General features: G+C 42.8%; 1 protein-coding gene across 1 annotated transcript in view; it reads right to left on the bottom strand.

Moving 5' to 3' along the window:
* The window catches only part of MICU1 (mitochondrial calcium uptake 1), a 153,972-nt gene that overhangs the window by 88,072 nt on the left and 45,406 nt on the right, over positions 1-20,494 (bottom strand). Inside the window, exon 5 of the mRNA XM_084753577.1 lies at positions 18,142-18,185. Coding sequence (XP_084609703.1) covers positions 18,142-18,185 — 44 coding nt within the window. The remainder of the gene's footprint in view (positions 1-18,141; positions 18,186-20,494) is intronic.

Below are 20,494 nucleotides of genomic sequence, written 5' to 3'. Positions count from 1 at the left end.
TAATGCCGAACCAGACATTGACCCCAAGGCTCAGACACAACTAACCTAACTGTACCGTGCTAGTTTTCCTGAATTGCAGCTGTTTGATGAAAACAGTTTCCTGACTCAGCTCTTACTCCTAATGCATACCCCCTTCCTTTCCTCTGTAATCTCGAAAGGCCAGTTCTTAGCTTCAGGAACAGCCTGCCTGCTGAGTGGACTCTTTCCAGGCATCTGGCTAAACTTTGCCTGTTCTCTGAATTTCTTACTGATGCACAGCATCAGTGGGTGAAGAGAGTTTCAAAAACTGCAAAGGATCCACCAGAGAGTTGCCCTTGAAACAAAGTCTGTAAGTTCTGGACCAACCATGGGTACTTAAGGAAATATTTATTCTGCACACTAAAAAACGTTTGGGGGTGGGGGGGGGAGGCAAGAAAGAAAGAGGTTTTAAGAATTCAAATCAAGGAAGCAGAACCAAAGAAGCAATCTCATGCAAACAAACAGCAAAAGGCAGCACTGCAGGCGGAAGCCTCATGAAAAACCAACAGGCACCACCACACCAGCATCCAGGCACAGGCCACCATGGGTTACCTCTGTCTAGTGGCGATCCCATCAACATCACAAAGGAAAGAGAGATGGTTAAGCACTGAGAGCACAGGCACCGTGAGTCCGCATGATGTCACCCGCATGATGTCATCCCGCATGACCTTAGCCAACTCTGCTGGCCCACAAACAGGTACAACCCCCCATGCACAGGCACGGGGCCTACGTGGGCATGGCAGACGCTATTTGAGAAAGAACTTCCTGGCGCTGGGCTGCTGTCCATGCTAGAGCTGCTACCTACAGTGCGAGTTCCATCCCCAGCAATGCAGAAACCAAACAGAAGACAGAAAGCAAGAGATTCTCTGACTTCCATGGCTGACAGTGATTTAGTGATTATGTCTTTGACTTGACAGCTAAGATGGACACATAGCCTAGGGTGCTCTCAGCAAGGCTGGATCTTCTGCCAACACTTGGTTTTCGACCCAGGACTCAGAGGTTAAACATAAATTTCCGGAGGAGAGCTACTGGAGGAGAGCCAGGGCAGCAAGGCCACTCTCCGGAAGTTGACATGTAAATTCCTCACATATATATGTATTACATTATCTGGTATGTTGCAAAACAATGTGAAAAGGAAGACTTAGATGAAATGAAAATAATTTCAAAGGCGTATGCTTGCTAGCCAAAGCAGTAAGTGTAAACAGAAGCCCAAGAATTAATATCATAATCATTTCATGGAGATGCTATGCTGTGTGCTAAAATAAATAATATATTGGAAGCCAAAAGCAGAGGAACAGGTGAGAGTTTACAGGTAAAGGAGGCAGCTGGCTAGAGGTAGCATCATGTCTATGGTACTGCTCAGGAAGAATAAAGACAGAAGTCAAACCTGGCTGGCAACCTTAGATGTTCATTCAATTTCAGAGCAAGAGAAAAAAAAAAAAATTAAAACCCAACTGTAAGGAGCCAGCATATACTTTTTAATGCAAGTTTACTAGCACACAATTCCACCAGCTTTGTATTTTATACAGACAGCCTTCCCATTGCTCTGAGTCAGCTGGAGACGTGGTGCTATTTTACATTATTTTAAATATATCAGAATATATTTCTTCCTGTGAACAAAGGCATTCTCTTAAGCACTGTGAAATAAACTCAATAGAAGCAGAAAATTTAACATTAGTACACACAATATTATCTAATACAACCCACTAATAAAGAATCTTAGAACATTATTTTGTGTATATGTCACTGTGAGAGTGTGGCAGTCAGATGACAACCTGAAGAAACCAGTTCTTCTACCAAGGATCAAAGTCAGGCCATCTGGTCAACCTGCATCCTGTCCATTTTCAGACTTAGCCAGCTATCCAGCAATTTCCTTTACACTCATGCCCCTTCTTTCCCAGTGCAGATGTAGCAGCACAAAAATGCATCCATTTGCCAGGTCTCTTTAGAGCCCGTTATCTGGTATAGTTTTTCCTTTGAGGGAAATATGTTTATTTCATATTATTGCAATGGCATTTCCATAGAAGTGACCATTTTAACCATACAACAAATGAATGTTTTGTATCTGGCTTCTACCATTAAATGTTCCCTAGGTTCATCCATGCTGTAGTGCAAACCAGTTGCTTAGTTACTTTCTATTACCAAAACCACGGCACTATGTGTGTCTACTAGGGCTGGTTTACCCATCCACAGGCAGGGAGCTCAGGTGACTGCTGCCTTTGGCTGCTCTATGCAGCCATTTACCAGCAACTAAGCTATCCGAGTAGTTTAACTTTTCTCAACATATCCCTAGGAGTAGAACTGCCCTATTATGCAGCAATTATATAGTTAAGGTTTGAGGGACAGCCAAACCATTTCCTTCAGTGGTTTCATCACATACACTAACCCTCACCCCCATCAATGTTAGAGGCTCCTATTTCTACACATCCCCACAGCTATCCTCATGGATGTAAAATGGCACCTCACTGTAGGGCTTCCCTTTTTTCTTCCAGACAGGGTTTCACTATTTATCCCTGAATGCTTTGGAACCCCTCAAGCTTGAGGTGAACTTGTCTCTGCCTCCCACGTGCTGGGATTACACCCCCACACCTGGCTTCACTGTGGTTTTGATGAGCATCTTCCTTGTGCCCAATGTCATCTTCTTTATGAGCTTCTTGCCATCTGAATGCCTGAGCCATTTTCTTTGCTCTGATGACTTGTAAGAGTTCTTGACACATCCTGGAGGCTGTGGCCTTCACTTCTTCTTTGTATTGGTTTTCACTGTCTTGATAATGTTCTATGAGTCATTTGAGGATTTGCTGGTAAAACTCAATTCTTTTTTAATTTCATGTTGTAATTAACACTCCATCACTGAGGCCAAGGTCATGAAGCTACCTCTACTTTCTAGTTTGAAAGCACTAACTCCTTTTGAATATTTACTGGTCCAGCCTGAGTTTTTATATATATATAGTGAGATTGGCAGCTGAGCTTCATTTCTTTTTTATTTATTTTTTTCGGCTTCATTTCTTACATTCATTTATTTAATGTGTTTGTGCCATGGTGTACATTTGAGAGTCAGAACTTTTCTTCCACTCTGGACTCTGGAGATTGAACACAGGTCACGAGGCTCGGTAGCAAGCATCCTTACCCACTGAGCCATCTTGGCAGCCCTCAACTTGACTCTTTTGTGCACAGCTATCCAGTGAGCCCCATTCTATTTGTGGAAGAGACTACCCTTGCATCACTGAGTGCTCTTAGGCTACTGTTGAAAGTCAATCCATCATGAGGGCAGGGTTATTTCTGGATTCTCAATTTTGTGCTATGTTCTGTAGGTCTGTTTGTGCTACTATCACAATGTTTGATGGCTAAAAAAGGGCAGCCAAAGAGGTGCATGCTAGGCACGATTCGGACCCAGCCTCCTCAATCTTAGGACAATTATACAGTCTGTAGACATAATAGAAATGTCACCAGACAGAAATATAGTAGACTCACTGTGGGTGACAATAAATCTCCACAGCGCCTCATCACCGCCCTAGTAATGCTACTCCAGGTTGCTCACTCAACAGTGCAGGTTTGGGTTTGGAAGCTTCTGCTCCTTGGGGGGAGGAAAGAGTTTTTGTCAGAGTAGCTGTATGCGAGACTTCTGCTCTGCTGAGTATCGTGAGAGGGAGCAGGGAGACCCAGAGGAAGGTCAAACTGCTTTACCTAAGAAAAAGTTAAAGACACCGGAAGGAAAAGAAATGTAAGAAACAAGGGCTCACAACAGGAGGGTGTAGCCAGGGAGAGCAGAAAATTTCAAAGAAGGGAGAGGTGGGGGGGGGAGGGGGCTATAAGAACATGCTGTGCAGGTGCGCTGGGGTGCTGGAGAGCGAGCAAGCCTCACAGCACCTCCTTGAAGGTGAGAAGAACGAGCTATGCTTATAAAGAGGGTTTGCCAACAGCTCCTGCCCCGTGATGCAGGTGGTAATAGAATCGCTTCACTCCTCAGTCAAGGGCCATACTTCATCCGCACGCACTTCCGGAGTTGGGTGGGAAGTGGGGGGAACGCAAGTCATCTGGGTGTTTTCTGAGTATTCACTTGTTAAAGAGTGGCTTGGGTTCAAGTAAGAGGGCACATTCATCAGCGTGTAGTCACACGGTAGGACCACACATTTATCAGTGCTACGAGTTTGTAAATACCCAAAACTCTACAGAAGATCTGTACAAAAGCTATGGCATTTCAATCTTAAGACACCAAAATTATCATGAAGTCATCAAATATGATCCCTTAAATTAAAGTGAGGAGAGCATCAAAGCGTTGTGTCAAAATTTTGGAGTGGGGCTGGGAGTGGTGGTGCCGGAAGACTCTACAAGCGTGAGGCCAGCCTGGTGCACATAGGGAAATAATGCCTTAAAGGGGCGGGGCGGGAATGAGAGTTACTAGGAAGCCAATTATTAGAATATTTTGTGCATATGGCTCTTCTTAGCTGGCTTTAAAAAAATCTATTTTTACCTCAAGCAATTGACCATGATATATAGGGAAACTATGAAAACAGAGATAATGGGTTTGAAAATGAAAATTTTAAAGCCCAAAGTATGGTAAAATGGGAAATAAAAATTGGAAGGCTGGAAGTACAGAGTGGTTTGAGTTCTCTGACTCCAAAGGTCTCATTCATGTTCAGTTTCGCAAATGGAAAACGCAAGCAAAATGCTGCCTTGCTTAATCTCTGGGTGATGTTTAATGCTGCACTAAATCCTAATTTTTTTTTTTTGCCCTGAGCAAACATCATCTGTTTGCTCAAAGAACTAAAAGGAGGTACAATTTTTAAAAAGGAAAACACAATGGTCTTTATCATTTTCTCTTTGAAATGTAATTTCTCTAAGAAAATCCAAGGACTATGCATTAATTCAATATACGTAAGAAATCAATATGAGTCTCAAAGATAATGGGCAAACTGTAAGGAATTGAAACTGTATTTCCAAGTGCAAAGAACTATATCTGAGCAGCTTCAGCTGTCTTCTGAGGGCACGTGCTGTAAGGTAGGTGTATTTCAGTATGAACTTGGTGAGCCGCGTCTGGGAGAAATGTCTTTCATCTTAAGGTTCCCAAGGGAGAGCACCAGTGTTTGGTGAAAATCACTGAGAATATTTTAAAATGAAAATTGAAATTGCAGGCACCTTATGAAGTATCAGGCCCACATTATCCAGCTCAGGTATTACCTAGCAAATTCTACCCCAATCGCTTCGATGTCTGAAATTGTGAGGCAGGATGCAGGTCAACTTAGAGCATCATCTCTAGTCAACTTTATGACAGATATCTCCTTTTAGAAAAAAAAATTTTGCAGAATACCTCAGAGCAATGAGTTCACTGACATACATGAACAAATTATAACTTAGAATCTAGCCTAATTTCAAAATGTAGAATAGGGCTATGGACCTGAGATCAGTAAGACACTGAAGTTACAGACTTTTAAGTAATGAAGACACACCACCACAAACGGGCTGGTTTGATTTGATATGTACTACCGTACCATACTCTGTGGTTTTTTTGTTTGTTTTTTGTTTTTTAAGGAATTGAAAACTAGAGCTTTAGGCTTACAAGGCAAGATTTCTACCACTGAGCTGCATCCGTGGAGCCCTGGTTTACATGTCTGTGTAGTTTCCGCGGTGTGAACTCAGAGCTTTGTATGTGGGAGGCAAGCCCTCCACTGCGTGGAATCCCTAGACTTACTTTTATTTTTTATTTTGAGACAGGGTCTAGCTAAATTGCCAGGCTGCCCTTGGCCTCCAACTTGTGATCCTCCTGCCTCAGCCTCCTGGGTAGCAGAGATTCCAGGCCTCCATCACAGGCCTAGCCTTTTGTAAATAAACTTACTGTGTGGCACATCGTTCGCTGCACGTGTGACTGCTACACGTCCCGGTGAATTAAAAGACCCGAGAGCTTCGCTGGCTTGCATGGCTCTGTGCTCACGTGTCTGCCCTTTCGCTTCTGACTAGTCTCATAAACTTACCGATCCTGTGGCTAAAGTCGCACTAACAGTAAAGGCCCCAGGCTGGGTTTCCAGTCAGGATCTCACAGATGTGGGGAATCCCAGCCAGTTAGTTACAGCGTTGATGAAAATAGAGCGGGTGGTTTTCCCTTTCTGACTCAGTTAGATGGAGTGAGTCTCCTTTCGACTTCACACCAGCTTTCAAGTTCTAAAGTTTAAAACGAAAGTAGCTTTTGGCTTTCAACAGACTTCACAAATTAAACGTTCATTCATCAACCATAAACTAAAAAATATGTGTAGTATGCAGGAAAGAAGAAAAAAAAAACAACATAGACTGCTCCATGAATTAAGATGCCATCTTTCATGAACTTCAAGTTTTTGGATTAATACTGACACTTACTAAAGACTATTTTATTATCAGTGATTGTTGGCGAGTATGGTGGTACAGGCCTGTAATCTTAGCTACACAGAGGCTGAGACAGAATATGAGTTACCCATCTGGACAACTTAGCAAGACCCTATCTCAAAATAAAATTGAAAATGGTGCTGGGAGTAACGGTGCATGCCTTTAGTTTCAGCACTTGGGAGGCTGAGGCAGGCGGATCTCTGTGAGTTCGAGGCTAGTATGGGCCACACAGTGAGTTCATGAGTTCCGGGACAGCCCAGAGCTATTTGGCGAGACTGTCTTAAAAGATAAATTTAAAGAGGTAAGGTTTGTAGCTCAGCTGCCAAGTATGTGCCTCGAATGTGCAAAGCCCTGGGTGCAATCAACAGTACTGGGAAAAGAAAAGAATCAATATTTCTCTGTACTGCTGAAAAAGATTTGAAATTCCTCTAGCAATATCTGAAGTTGTGCTTTAAAAATTAATGACAGTAGTATCCTGCTTCCGGAACGCTGGATTCTGGCCTATCGCTTCCAAATGGCGAACAGCATCGCTACCTGGAGTGACGGTGGGGAGGGGGGAATGTTAGAGGAAAACCATCGCTTTCTCATGCAGCGACTCACACCTCACTGTCTTCTCGGAGCACAGACAGCTGCCAAAGCCTTCGGGAGACGCTCATCTTAAACAGTCACGTTATTCTCAATCAAATTGTTGCACAGCTAACCTATGCCACTCTTGATTTGGTCCATACCCAATTGGGCAGAAAGGTAGAATTTGGTGCATGCCAAATACAAATTAAATTTAAATGTTTCCAATTCAGTGTAATTTACAATTTCCCCTCTTCTGACTCGGAATCTCCTCCAAGCTTCTCCAAGGTCCAAAGCATTGGAGGCCCAACATAAATTACTGTGCAACAAACTGAGCTGGGGGAGGGGGAGCTTAAGACGAAGACCATGCCATCCGCAGAAAGCAATTAATTCTCTTTTCAGTCCCAATTCTAACCACCTGAGCTCTGAGAACAACCCAAGTATCCAGGATGAAATAATCTGCTCATTTCATTAGTCAGCCTCTGAGAGAATGTGGTCATGCAGATGCTCAAAATGTAACAGTGGCAGATGACGTGATTAGAAGCAGTAGTAACAATTCAAATAAGTCTTAAGTCAAAGAATTAACTTCAAGCCAAGGACAGAACTTTATTTCTTGAAGTGACTTATTTGAATCCTCAGTATCTGCTGAACTATCATCTAAGAGGGGGAAAAAAAACTTATGTTCTGGCATCCCATCTCTGACATTTACTTCATAGCAGCTCTGAGTGGGACACACTATATACGTGATCGTTACTGATAATCTGCTACCTAAATCTAAGAATTTAATTCTGAACTCTGGTCACACGAATAGATTAGTGCTAAACACAAAGTCTCTAGAAAACAGTCCCTGCCTCCAGCAGTCCTAAGCTCCGCAGCCGTCTCGGTCGCAGTCACTTAGGTATTATAAATGGCCTCCTTATCACTCAGGGTAAAACAATCTCATGCACACATTTTGAAAGAATAGGTCAGCAGAGTAATTTCATCCTCTCCCATTTGGAAAAAGATACAGCAAGGAAAATATATATCATAAGGAAAGACAAGTTTCATTGCAAGAATTTCTGCTCACAACCTTGACTGACTGCTACAGTCTCTCAGGGAGCCCTGTGAGAAAAAAAAAATTTAATATCAAAATTGAGACCAAACACTAAGAGCTATTTGTGGAACACCACTGAGCATTAAAAGTATGCCAAGAATTTACAAAACTTGGGGAGCTGGGGCAGGGGTGGGGGAGCTCAAGTGGAAGAGTGCTGGGTTCAGTCCCTAACCCTGCATAACCTGGGCATGTGGGCCACCCCTGTAATCGTTGGCACTTGGTAGCGAAGTAAGTGCCCAAAGTAACTGGACTACTGTGCTCTGACTCCAGAGCCCTTATTACAAACCACTGTCCTTCATGTGCCTTGTACAGCGCAGGGCGCACAGTGGCCACGTTTGTAACTTCTGAAAATGTTACCGAGGGCTGCAAACTTGAAGGACAGCTTAGCTCACTAGTGTGAGGCTCAGCTGGTCTCAGCTGACTGGAGGAGAGTCTGAGCCAATGACTGAGTGTGCCTTTCCTTAGTCAAGTGTGTATTTCATTCAGTTTCAAGATTTGCATCTCTTCAAAAAAAATGCTCTTTTATACTCTTACTAGTCTCACAGAGCCAGTTTCACTGTTCTCTATGTCCACAGAGCATCAGCAGACACCTGAACAAGCAGAGAACGGTGTCTACAGAATGCAAGATGCTTGCTTTGAGTAGCTCTCCAGAATCCTATAACTGTGGCCTTAAAACATGCTTGTATTTAAGTAATATGAAAACAGAAGTTAGTCTAGAACAAAGTCATCTTACATCTGAGTGAACTGTTAACACTGTTTTATGATGAAAAAGCCAAGAATGAGGTGTTGTCAGAAATGTAATGGCCAGTTATGTTTATGCTTCAAATAAACAATGGAACATCAAATGGGTTCGGTTGATCTCAAGTTCAAACATAAAATAACCTAAAATTAAAAATGTATTAATAGGAGTCTGAATATTTGAGGCAAGGAAGTAAATGACATCCTTTTGGGGGCATTTAATGGTTACATCATTATTTCTTTTGTCAACCTGAATAACCAAAACATGTTAAATCCACAGACTTTAGGAGTGGTGGAGCTTGAGAGACTGGAAAGAGACCTGGGATATTCCTCAGTGCAACACACTGAGTGTCTGACGTCATTAGTAAGCTGGCCTGAAGAACAGCGCACTGTGCTAGCAGGCCCTGGCGCTGGCCTTTCTACAGGCAGTAGGAACGGCATGCAAACAGATCCTGCAAAAAGATAGCAAGGGTCCACCTCCTTTACCCAAGTGACTGCTGCTTGCTTGGGGAGCTTAAAACATACATAATGGTGTCACCAAAACAAGCGCCGTTCCTGGTAACTAATATGAACAATTCCCTCACCATCTATTAAAACAAAAGCTTATGTTTAATATATATTTACAAGGTATTTTTGAAGGATGCAATAAAAGCTGATTTAAAAGTATTTAACATCTCAAACTTTAATTTTAGTTAAAATTTCTTTGTTGTTGTTGTTTTTTAAAGATTTATTTATTAATTACATACACACTGTTCTATTTGAAGACCAGAAGAGGGCACCAGATCTCATTATAGATGGTTGTGAGCCCCCATGTGGTTGCTGGGAGTTGAACTCAGGACCTCTGGAAGAACAGCCAGTGCTCTTAACCTCTGAGCCATCTCTCCAGCCCCAAAACAGTTTCTATGTAATATATTCAGCTACTGATTTTAGAAACCCATAAAAGGTTCAGGGAAATATGAATGATAGAAAAATACAGACTGCTTCAAAATTTATGTACCTTCCTAGCACAGAGGCCATGGCGCTAATCTCTGTTTCACCCCAATTTCAGCATATGTGCTACTGAAGCAAGTGGCGTAATGGTTGGTTCCCAATCTCCAACCAAGAATAGTACTGAAAGCCTAAATGACTGGACTTACTACTTCTAGTGCATGAGTACTCAAGGCTGTAGGTTCCAGAGATTTGCTAACACATAAAAATGCTTCTCTCTTCTCATCAGTCCTCGCTATACAGATCTCTTTGGGAGTCAAATAATCACTTGGGAGTGAGGGATTTTGAGCTGCCTCCCACCGTTTGTCCTATAGCATTGAGAGCCATGGGAAGGGCATTCTCTTGTGACTGACCCTCATAACGCAGGGCTTGCTCATGGTAGGCAAGTGTCCTACCAAGAAGAGCATAACTCTGTTTTCATGTGGATAGCTAGCTACTCTAAGACAGAACCTCCAGAATTTGAAGCATTGGAATGGGCTTATCAATGAATTCTCTTGGTGCAATTTTAAAAACACTGGTTTGTTTCAGAACACAGTTTATGCCACAGTTCTTTATGAAAGGTAACGTATTCTATCAATAACAGGGTAAATGGTTTGGGGAACTACTAAAACACATCCCATTTTTAAAGAGGAGCATGGGGAAAATGCACGATAAAAAGAAAGTACTCATGGTTTTCATTAATCATGTCACCAATTATAGCAAATCAAATGATGCTACTGTTTAAGTTGAATTTATATTTTTTATTACAGCTAGTCATCAAAAATGAAAGAGTAATTTAAAATGAATCAAATTTAAACATTTATAATCTGTAGTTAGAGAGTCCCCGAATCTGAAGGTTAATTTAAAAAGCATTTGTTCTGAGTGCCCTTGGAAATCCCCTCGCCAGTCATACCTGCATATTATGACCATGTGTTCGCTTACTCTCCCAAGTGACAGGCATTGCCTGGCTCAAAAGGGCAAAATAATAAAGCCTAAGGGCAAAAAGAAAGCTAACACTTTCCTCTTAAGCTACTTGATTGGGCAATAATAAAGCAACCAAACAGCTGCTTATCTTCATTTATTAAGAAATTTCAAAAGAGAAATAAATCTATTAATCTAGACTGTCTTCCACGCCTCTGGTAGTTTACGAACAAAAACAACCCACACAGTACTACCATCTACACGACCAACTGACTAAAATCTGACGCAGTGTGATGACTACAGCTAGGTTTCTCGTCCCTTTGTGTTAACAGCTACTGATAAGACTTCCTTTTGAGTTGTGCTGGGTCCCCTGTTCTCAAGGACTGTGCAGTGTTTGGATTGTCATATTAGAGATAGAGCCAGTGATTTAAAGTGACAGGAACGGAACCATTCTGCAGGGAGGGGAGCACACGGCATGCACGGAACCTTCGCCTCTGATGCACTAATGTGGATTCCAGAGCAGAGATTAACTGAAAGCACATGCTGCCGAGTCAGTACCTGCCAGAAATCCTGATCAGAAGATGAGAAAAAGAAAAAACAAATTGACATTGATTACATGAACAAACCCCCTCAAATCAAACATACATATCACAAAACGCAACACATAGAGGAACAATTAAAACCTGTAAAGATTATCACTGAAAACCTAGAAATGAAAAAAAAAAAAAAAGAACACACACAAACGCTCTAGACATTATCCATTAGGCACAATAAAACATAGATCAACAAAACAACCTCCCAGCACCAGATCACACAGCTGCAGGACAGTGGCACACTCTACAGCGATGAGGCATGAATCACTCTGGGTTTAAAGAAGAGATGCAAAGATTCCATGTCTCTCCCTGGGGCAGTCACAGCGATTCTGGAATCAAAGTCTCCTATTAAGATGCCTCACAGTTTTAGCCTCAACTTCATGGCAAATTGCCTGTTTTGCTGTTCACTCAAACACAGACAACCAAATCCGGATGAGGTCAGAGGATTGAGCTCAGTGGAGCAGTTGAGGATGGAACATGCGCCCTCTATTATGTTCCACTAAACAGGGCTGTCCTTGGGTAATGAAGACTGTCACCATGTCAGCTGCCATCTGAAGGAACGGTTCAGGTTAGTTAACTTAGCTGGGCTCCACTCTAAATATCAAGTGGTTTAGAAAAGCTTTTTACGTAAGTAAACTTCATTGGCTGTGAAATAAAGTTTGACCTAGACTTACCAGCATTTTCAAACCCAGCTCAGTATCGTTACTAATGTTCTTCAGTGAAAAATAAGTGGTACTAGTGATTTACAAGTCTTCTGTGGGGCCCAAAGGATTCCACAGCAGAGGGGTGCAGTGAGTTCCTATGGACACAGAACATGAGCTCCTTTGGGTAAGTGGAGTAACTAGTTAAAATGACTCAGGGAGACTTCTCCAGATGACTGGACTAAGAAGAGGACAATTACGCACAGGGTATGGTGCCGCTACAAACCAAGAAAGATAATGTACACGTTAGCAGGTAGGCAGTCCATCCCGTCCATAAAGTGGACACGGGTTCATCATCCTGCAAAACAGCCATAAGCACACAGCCAGAGGCTGTACTCACTGTCCCTGTTCTCTGTAAGGCAAGATACGCGAGGTTAATGGTGTTTTCACCCATCAACCATGCAGAAGAGCCTGTCTGGGTGACTGCATGGGGATATGACACATCTGCTCTGTTACACACCATGTTGCACTATGACAAAGAACAACCTAACAGGGCTGCACTTCTCATCCCAGCTCAGTGTTATAACACTTCCTGAACACATGGCTATCAGATGTGGGAATGCACATTGTGGGAAAAAATGCCTTGGAAAATGAAGAGTTCACATGCCAAAGCTAGATATTATTATTATTATTATTATTATTATTATTATTATTATTATTATTACTATTATTATTTACTGTGTGGAAAATTAAATGAGGTTAATTTGTAAGAAAAAAACCCAAGGATTTTGAAAGTGATTTAAAAACCTTTGAATAGGAAAGATGACAGGAAGATCTCTGAAAAATAAGATGGAAATTTTAGTAAGTGTCAAAGTAACATTTTTTCCCCCTCTTATGTCAGGGACTGAACTCAGAGCCTTGCCCAGGCTCAAGCACAGGCTCTACCACAGAGCTTCACGGTTAGTCCAGAGGACTCCCGGAAATGCTGACCCAGCACCTGAGGTCCCTGTAGTGGTTTAATTACACTCTGAAGTCCTGGCTCATGAGAAAACGTTATAACCAGTCCTATTCAAACGCTCCATCCAACACATAGCAAACCATTACTAGGAAGAAAAATGCCTGGTTTTGTTCGTAACAGAAACATTTTACTCAAATAGCCAAATTATAATGAACAGAGAGCCGGTCTTTCAAATACACACTTTAGGAATGACAGGATCAATAAAAAGACATTCCCAAATTGCCACTTGATCATATGATAACACAATTGAACGTAGAACAGTAAACTGGACTCTGGTACTTAAATCCAACTATTAAATTTGTATACCTCATATTTTCTTTCCTCAAATAAAATGTTATTATTTATTTATTATTTGTTTCTGTGTTTTATCTAGACAGCAGAGGCAGGACAGCTCAAGCACATACAGAGCAATCCTTTGAGACTTTCCCTCCAAACCCACCAAACCAAAACCCTAAAGCAAAACCCATCACTACCAACTCCCACCAAACTGAAAGTGAAAAAAACATGGGGTGATGGTTTTTGCTGTTTTTCATCTTTTCAAACAGTAATAAGGCAAGAACGTTCTATGAGAAAAAGGTCCTATTGATGAACCAGTCTGCCGTCATCTTAGGCTTAAAAACCATCTTTTAGTAAAGACAAACTGGCTTCATTCCCGTTCATGATTAAGTCTGTTTCCACAGGATTGGGCTATGCCCCACCTGTAACCTTAACTACAAATGGCTCTCTCTGTACTGCCTGCTCCAGGGAGCGACAACCATGCCTGTTTCAAAAGGTTGTGGTGACCACCTTGCTATGCTCTGCGCCTGTAGCCCTGCCTATTTTGTCCTCCAAGCCTCCCATTTGGAACTGCCTACCCCTGAGGTATAAAAACCTTGTCTTCCTCTTGTCCAAGGCTGACCTCTTGAAACCTGCCTTAGGGGGAGGCGGGCCGGGCACAGGAATAAAAGTGCACTCTTTAATTAATGTGGCCATGATGATTTGAGTTGGTGGAATAATGCGCTCAGGACAGCTCGATGGCACCCCACTGAGTGACTCGTCTGGGGATTAAAAGCCTTAAGGGGATGCCTGACCCACACATGTTTATTTAGCGATTTCATTTTAAACTATAAAAATAGCCACTGACAAACAGTCAGTGACTATGTTATTGGGGTTTTATTACAAAGTTATCAGGATGATAACTGGGGTGCCTGTTGAACATATGAGAGCAGACTCTGGCTGCCAGTCTCCCTCCGTTCCTACTCACAAGCACCTGTTAGAGTCACTGTGGCGGGCATACTCCGTCCCCTACCTTAAACCTCTCCGGGCCATGAGCATCCTGCTTCTCCTTGTTTCCGAGTGCTCTCTTTGTTCCCGCTCTCCTTTCTTCTTCTCTTGCTCCCACCACCCGCCCTCTCATGGCCATGGCAGTCTGGACCTTTCCACATGTCTGCCTGTGCTCTCCCTCACACCTACAATGAACCTTCTCCACCATACCTAGAGTGTCATGCCCTCACTTCTCACTCACACCCTAGTAATATCTGAGTGAAATATCTGTGAGAGCTTCAGGCTTCAAGAAGCTGAACAATCTCATTCATTGTTTTGGAATCTGGCTTTTCCTCCCTCCCTCCCTCCCTCCCTCCCTTCCTTTCTTTTTTAAAAAAATTTCCCTATTATAAAAGAAAGAGAACGTAAGTGGTATATCCTATTTTTATAAATGGCATTAGTGGGTAAGCAAAAACATAAATCAGAAGCAAAAATATTAAAATTCTGTCTACTTTTATCTTTATTCAGCATCAGTAAGAGCTGAATACATATATTAATTTAACAGAATTTGGATTTGAGCGATTTTAAGTCTCTCAAAGGTAGGAAGGTGAAAATATTAAGGCCAACAATTGACAAGTGGGACCTCATAAAACTAAAACGCTTCCGTACAGCCGAGGAAACAATCAACTGAGTGAAGAGGCAGCCTTCAGAGGGGGAGGGAACCCAGTGACAGGCCAATAACTCTTAAAGAGCTTTTTGGGCTGAGGTTGCAGTTTAGTGGTAGAGCATCCAATTTATATGCAGGAGGCTCTGGGTTCAATCCCATCATCAACAAGAAAGGCAGGCAGACTGACAGATGGGAAAGATGGAGATGGGGGAGAAAGGGAAGGTTGAAACGATGGGGACGGGAGAGCACGGAGACATGGGGTGGGTGGTGATGAACAGTTCATTTCAATGGGGACCTGCTGCCGCCGCTGCATTTGGAAACAGGGAGAGAAGCCCAGGGTGACATCAAAGCCTGGTGTCAGCATGTCAGCATTCCTGCATCCCTGCTCGGGAAATAATCACATCTACAGCACGCAGCTCTCCACTTTGATGCCTGAAGGAAACGTGGCGGTATCTGATTCCAAGAGCGCTGCTTACAACATGTCACAGGAATAGAACATGCAGGACACAACTTCTATATTTAGATTGCCAAGAAAAAGGAGTAAGACAAAATGGGAAACAAAGACTGTAAGCCACACCAAGGAAAGAGAGCAACTAAGATTAGATGTTTGACTAATAAGGCTCCACTTGGAAATAAATACTTTGTTGTACAGGCCAAATACTAGATGCTAAAAACATCAAAAGAAAATTACATGGTTTTTAATAAAACCTAATGTATAATACATGAAATGACTACGTTAACAAATCTCAGGGAAATACATGTGTAGTAGGAGGGTGCACTAAAAAACTCTGTTATGACATACTTCCACATGCTATATTATCATATTTCTAATAGTACTAGCAAGCTATTGATTAGCTATTTAATTTTAAAAATTTTTTAAAAATTTTATTTATCATTTTTTTTATGGTTCATATGTAGGTTGGTGTGCATGTGGCAGTCAGAGGACAACCTGCAGCAGTCGGTTCTCTTTCCACCAAGTAGATTCTGGGAAAGGAACTCAGGTCATGAGGCTTGTTGCCACACACCCGTACCCACTGAGACACGCTATTTATAAAATTATTTGAAAGGGCAGGGCACATCTCGGTAGGTGGTGCACTTCTGTTAGATATCCAACGCTGCAAAAGGTTGTTTTTTCAAATAGATCATCAGAGGAAATCTGAAGCCATCCAAAACTTGAAGTTTTGAAACTTTTAGTCTTAGCCTGAATATTAAAAATATCCACACTCTTCAAGCACTATTAGCTACAGATGTCAGCATTTGTTACTCAGGACCTTTTAGTAGACAGTGCTGAAATGCAAAAGGTGACAGAGTCTTCTCCAAAGACAAGAGCTAGCACATATATAAGTGGATATTGGCCCATTGGGAAAGATGCTGGGACTCGCTGCTGGACTCAGGGCGGAGCTCTGAGAGCGGTATGGAAGAATGAGGGGATGAAAGCACCCAGAGGGTTTAGAAGCCCCACAGGGAGACCATCAAGGCTGGTGGATCTGGACCCAGGAGCCCTGCACAAACTGATGCACCAACCAAGGACCATGAATGCAGTAAACCTAGATCCCCTATTTAGATCTAGCCAATGGACACCTCATTCTCCACGGTTGTGGGGAGAGCGGGGACTGACTCTGACATGAACTGTGGTGCCCCGATAAGATCACTTCCCCTAGGTGGGGGAGACCCTGTGGGCACACAGAGGAAGGGGACGCAGGCTATCCAGATAAGACCTGATAGGCAGTGGCTATAAGGTAGAGAAGGAGGTCCCCTCTGTCAGAGGTCTAGGGGAGGGGAATAGGGAGGAAGAGTAGGGGAAGGCGGGAACAGGAAGATACAAGTGAGGGGATAACAATCGGGATGTAATCTGAATAAATTATAATAAATTTAAAAAATGAAAACAATTAAATAAGCTAATGTCTGTCAGTGGTCAGATGACAGCTTTGCTAAATGCTGAGTTAGAGGGGTTTTGTTTTTGTTTTCCAGAGTATTTTCTCCTTGAGAACCTGTTCCTTGGAACCATAAAATCAGCTTCCACACTTAATCTTTGCATCCATAGATAAGCATCTCTGACCCAAGTCAAAGAGTTTTCTTCTTCCTCAGACACAAAACTGGTCAAAAGCAGAGAAGAACTGATGGTAGGGTGCCTGGACCCAGCGGATGCATCCACAACCGCTGCCAAAGGCTCAGCTAACTATATGGAGGAGGGTGCAGAAAGACTGTTAGGAGCCAGAGAACCAGGAAGTCTGCTGTGAAGTTGTGTCTCCTAGAAATGACAAGGAAGTTACACGCAGTGTGTCTTAACACATGGCTGAACACTGCGCACACCAAGAGGTGAGCTTTCACAGGAAGAAACCTCACGGAGTTCTACCCCTCTGAAGAATGACTGGGAGAAGAGTCAGTTGTCCCACAGGGAGAAGCTGGTAGTTGGTTTTCCAATTCTAAGTGGAATCAACTCCATACAAGCAACTCTAAACAGACTGTATTTATATATGTACGCATTTATACATTCATGGAACCATAGCAAAGAGAGAGGCCCAGTACGAGGGAGGGGTTGGTAAAAGGGAAGGAAGGGGGAAATGATATAATTTTATTTTAATTTAAAAAGTATTTTAAAAACTGGCCCCTTACTTTCATTAGAACACTGTGTAAACTTTTCTTTTCCCCTTTGAAGAGTTGATCCGGAAAGGGAAAAGCATGTTGAACTGGCAGCTTTATGAGATAATAAAACTGAAAGTTTCATTTCAATGCCTAAGAATGATGTAGTATAATGTGATTTCTTCATCAGGTACTAAGTAGTGAAAGTACAATGCAAACACATGCACATTGGGAGAATTCTTCATAACTGTTACAAAAGCATTACAGAGATTTTCACGGTGTTATATTTAGGATTACTGCTATAAACTGTCAGAAGGCTCAATAGTGAGAAATGTGAATATACCGTTATTCATTTATCTTTATGATGACTTTTACGTTCATATTCAAGCATCAGTAAACACTGGATTTAGCCTTAATATATGGAATAAGCAAACCACGAGTTACCTAACATGGAAAAACATTAGCGAACAAGTCAACCAACCCAGCAAAGGCCCCCCGCAGCCCTCCCCCCCCCAGCTCTCCCCCCCTCCCGGCCCTCCCCCCCCAGCTCTCCCCCCCTCCCGGCCCTCCCCCCATCTCCCCACCGCCTGCTTGATTTCCTATGTCAGATCTCCTGAAGATGCGGGCCTCCGAACCTAAATACTTTTCTCAGCTAAGAGGCATTCATGAATCTGTCACACATGATTTTAAAGGAACCCAGAAACCTTAGTAAACTTAGGACATCTGTGCACCAGTTGGCTCACCTTTCCATCAAAGCGCTTTATGATATACTGATCCAGGCCCAAGTCTGAAAAGGAGAGGAAAAAAAAATCAGTCTCTGATTGTAACTCACCAGAAACATATGATGGCCCCTGGTTCTGTTTTAAATTATTCAATTAAGTAAACTAGATGGCTTAGCCACAATATTCATCCAAAGCCACAAAGGAATGAAAGTTTTGCCCCATTTTCAGACTCAAAGTACAAATGCTGGCAGACAGACAACAGCGCTTTGCTTACATATCAGAACAGCAAGGTGCTTGTGTGAACGGCCCACGCATGGGTGAGGCAGTCTCAAGTCTTCACACTAGAGCATGGTGCCAGCATCAGAAGTTTCGTTCTGCTTTTAACAACTTGGCTACTGTTCTGAGTGCCTGTCCTCCAAGCTGAGCAACTGCCATCTTGGGGCTATCCCAGCTGGGCTTGTTCACATCTATGTCCCCTCATGGAGTGGTAGGGGGGATGGGGAGAGCCTCACCTGAGTCTCCAGCTTTTCCTGACCACCTGTTACATGCAACTCTGCCTCAATTACACATGACCTGCTGGAGATGCTGGAGTACACAGGCCAGGGGAGACAGGGAAGTGGGGCTCCATCTAAGTGGCTATGGGAAAGCCTTCATCCTCACTGAGCATGGCCTGTTGGGATGGGAGGAACACCCACACTTTTGTAACTAGCCCCTCACTTATGCTCTAAGGACACCTAAGAAACTCATAAACTCAGAGTGAATTCTGACAGAATTGAGCCTTGGCTTATCTTTGGGACCTTATAAGGAAAGCTGTTTACATCTCTTTCTGAGAAACAAACAAACAAACAAACAAACAAAAGCAAACATAATCAGAACAGATAAGAAAATCTGGAAACAATTCTAATTTGGACCATCACAGTATTTAAAATGGCATTATTCAAAAAGACAGAACAAACTTCTACAATAAAAGAACTGAAGCCAAGGCTAGTGGTGCACATCTGTAACGGGCACTGCCTGGTGGTGCACATCTGTAACGGGCACTGCCTGGTGGTGCACATCTGTAACGGGCACTGCCTGGTGGTGCACATCTGTAACGGGCACTGCCTGGTGGTGCACATCTGTAACGGGCACTGCCTGGTGGTGCACATCTGTTAACAGGCACTGCCTGGTGGTGCACATCTGTTAACAGGCACTGCCTGGTGGTGCACATCTGTTAACGGGCACTGCCTGGTGGTGCACATCTGTTAACAGGCACTGCCTGGTGGTGCACATCTGTTAACAGGCACTGCTTCCGTGCCCAGAGCTCATGGCCCTCCACAGCTACCCATCTGCTTCAAGACCAGCCTGGACTACATGAGACCCCAGTTCAAGAACCAACCAACCAACCAACCAACAGAATGAACAGAGAGCAACAAAGATAACTAAAATGTTGCTTATTTCCTCTTATTTTTCTATTTCCTATAAAAAGAGACTACACACACACACACACACACACCCCACAGACAGACATGTAAACTGAATTTTTCAAAAAGGCAAAAACACCTAACTACTAAAAAAGTAAAATGACAAAGAAAAAACTTTGAGGCAGCCGCTTCAAGTGCTGAAAGTAAAGAACTCCAAGCATGCATTCCTTTTTTAGTGAAAACATCCTTAAAGAATAAAGACAAAAGAAAGCATTCTAAGATGAAGGGAAATGGCGACTCCATGTGCAGGGGACCTGTTCTCCAGAGACAGGAAATGACAGCGGATGGAAACCAGGAACTAGAGGATAAAAGAGCAACAGATATGGTTCAACAGTCAGTATCTGAGAGAGACAGAGACGGAGCGAGAACCGCCTTCTCTTAAGTCCTTCTCAAAAGCAGTTTGGGTGGAGTTTTCAATATTTACATAGAGACGGTGCGCACAGCATGAAGTGGGAAGGCAGCTATTCACCTGAAGCAGTAAAACTAAATTCGCACAGAACACTGTGGGAATTGTGGATACTCTCCATGCTAAATTGCTAAATATATTCAGAGAAATATAGTCAAGACACAAAAAGATCACTTAAAATAAAATACAGTAAAAATGTTTAAATAGTCCACAAAGCAGTCAGGAAGACCTAAGGACGAGGTGAAGGAGGATGGTAGTTTGAAAGCTAAGCTAATGGCAAGTTCTTAAAAAGGACGCACGCAAAGGGCCCATGGGAAAAGGCCTATGCCTCCTGCAAAGCATTCCGCCATCCTTAGCTGAAATCTCTCCTCTGTCACCTGCTTAGACAACTAACTAGGAGGCCAAGGAACCTTAGTATGAGAGTCACCAGTTCACGAGAACACAGCGTGGCCGGTCAGTGACCACGCCACCTCTACTGGGAGGTGCAATCTGGACAGCCACAGGG

The sequence above is a fragment of the Acomys minous genome, assembly GCF_964271855.1.
Source record: "Acomys minous genome assembly, chromosome: 13".
NCBI lineage: Eukaryota > Metazoa > Chordata > Mammalia > Rodentia > Muridae > Acomys > Acomys minous.
The sequence above is the reverse complement of the archived record's forward strand: the minus strand, read 5'-3'. Positions and strand labels throughout refer to the sequence as shown.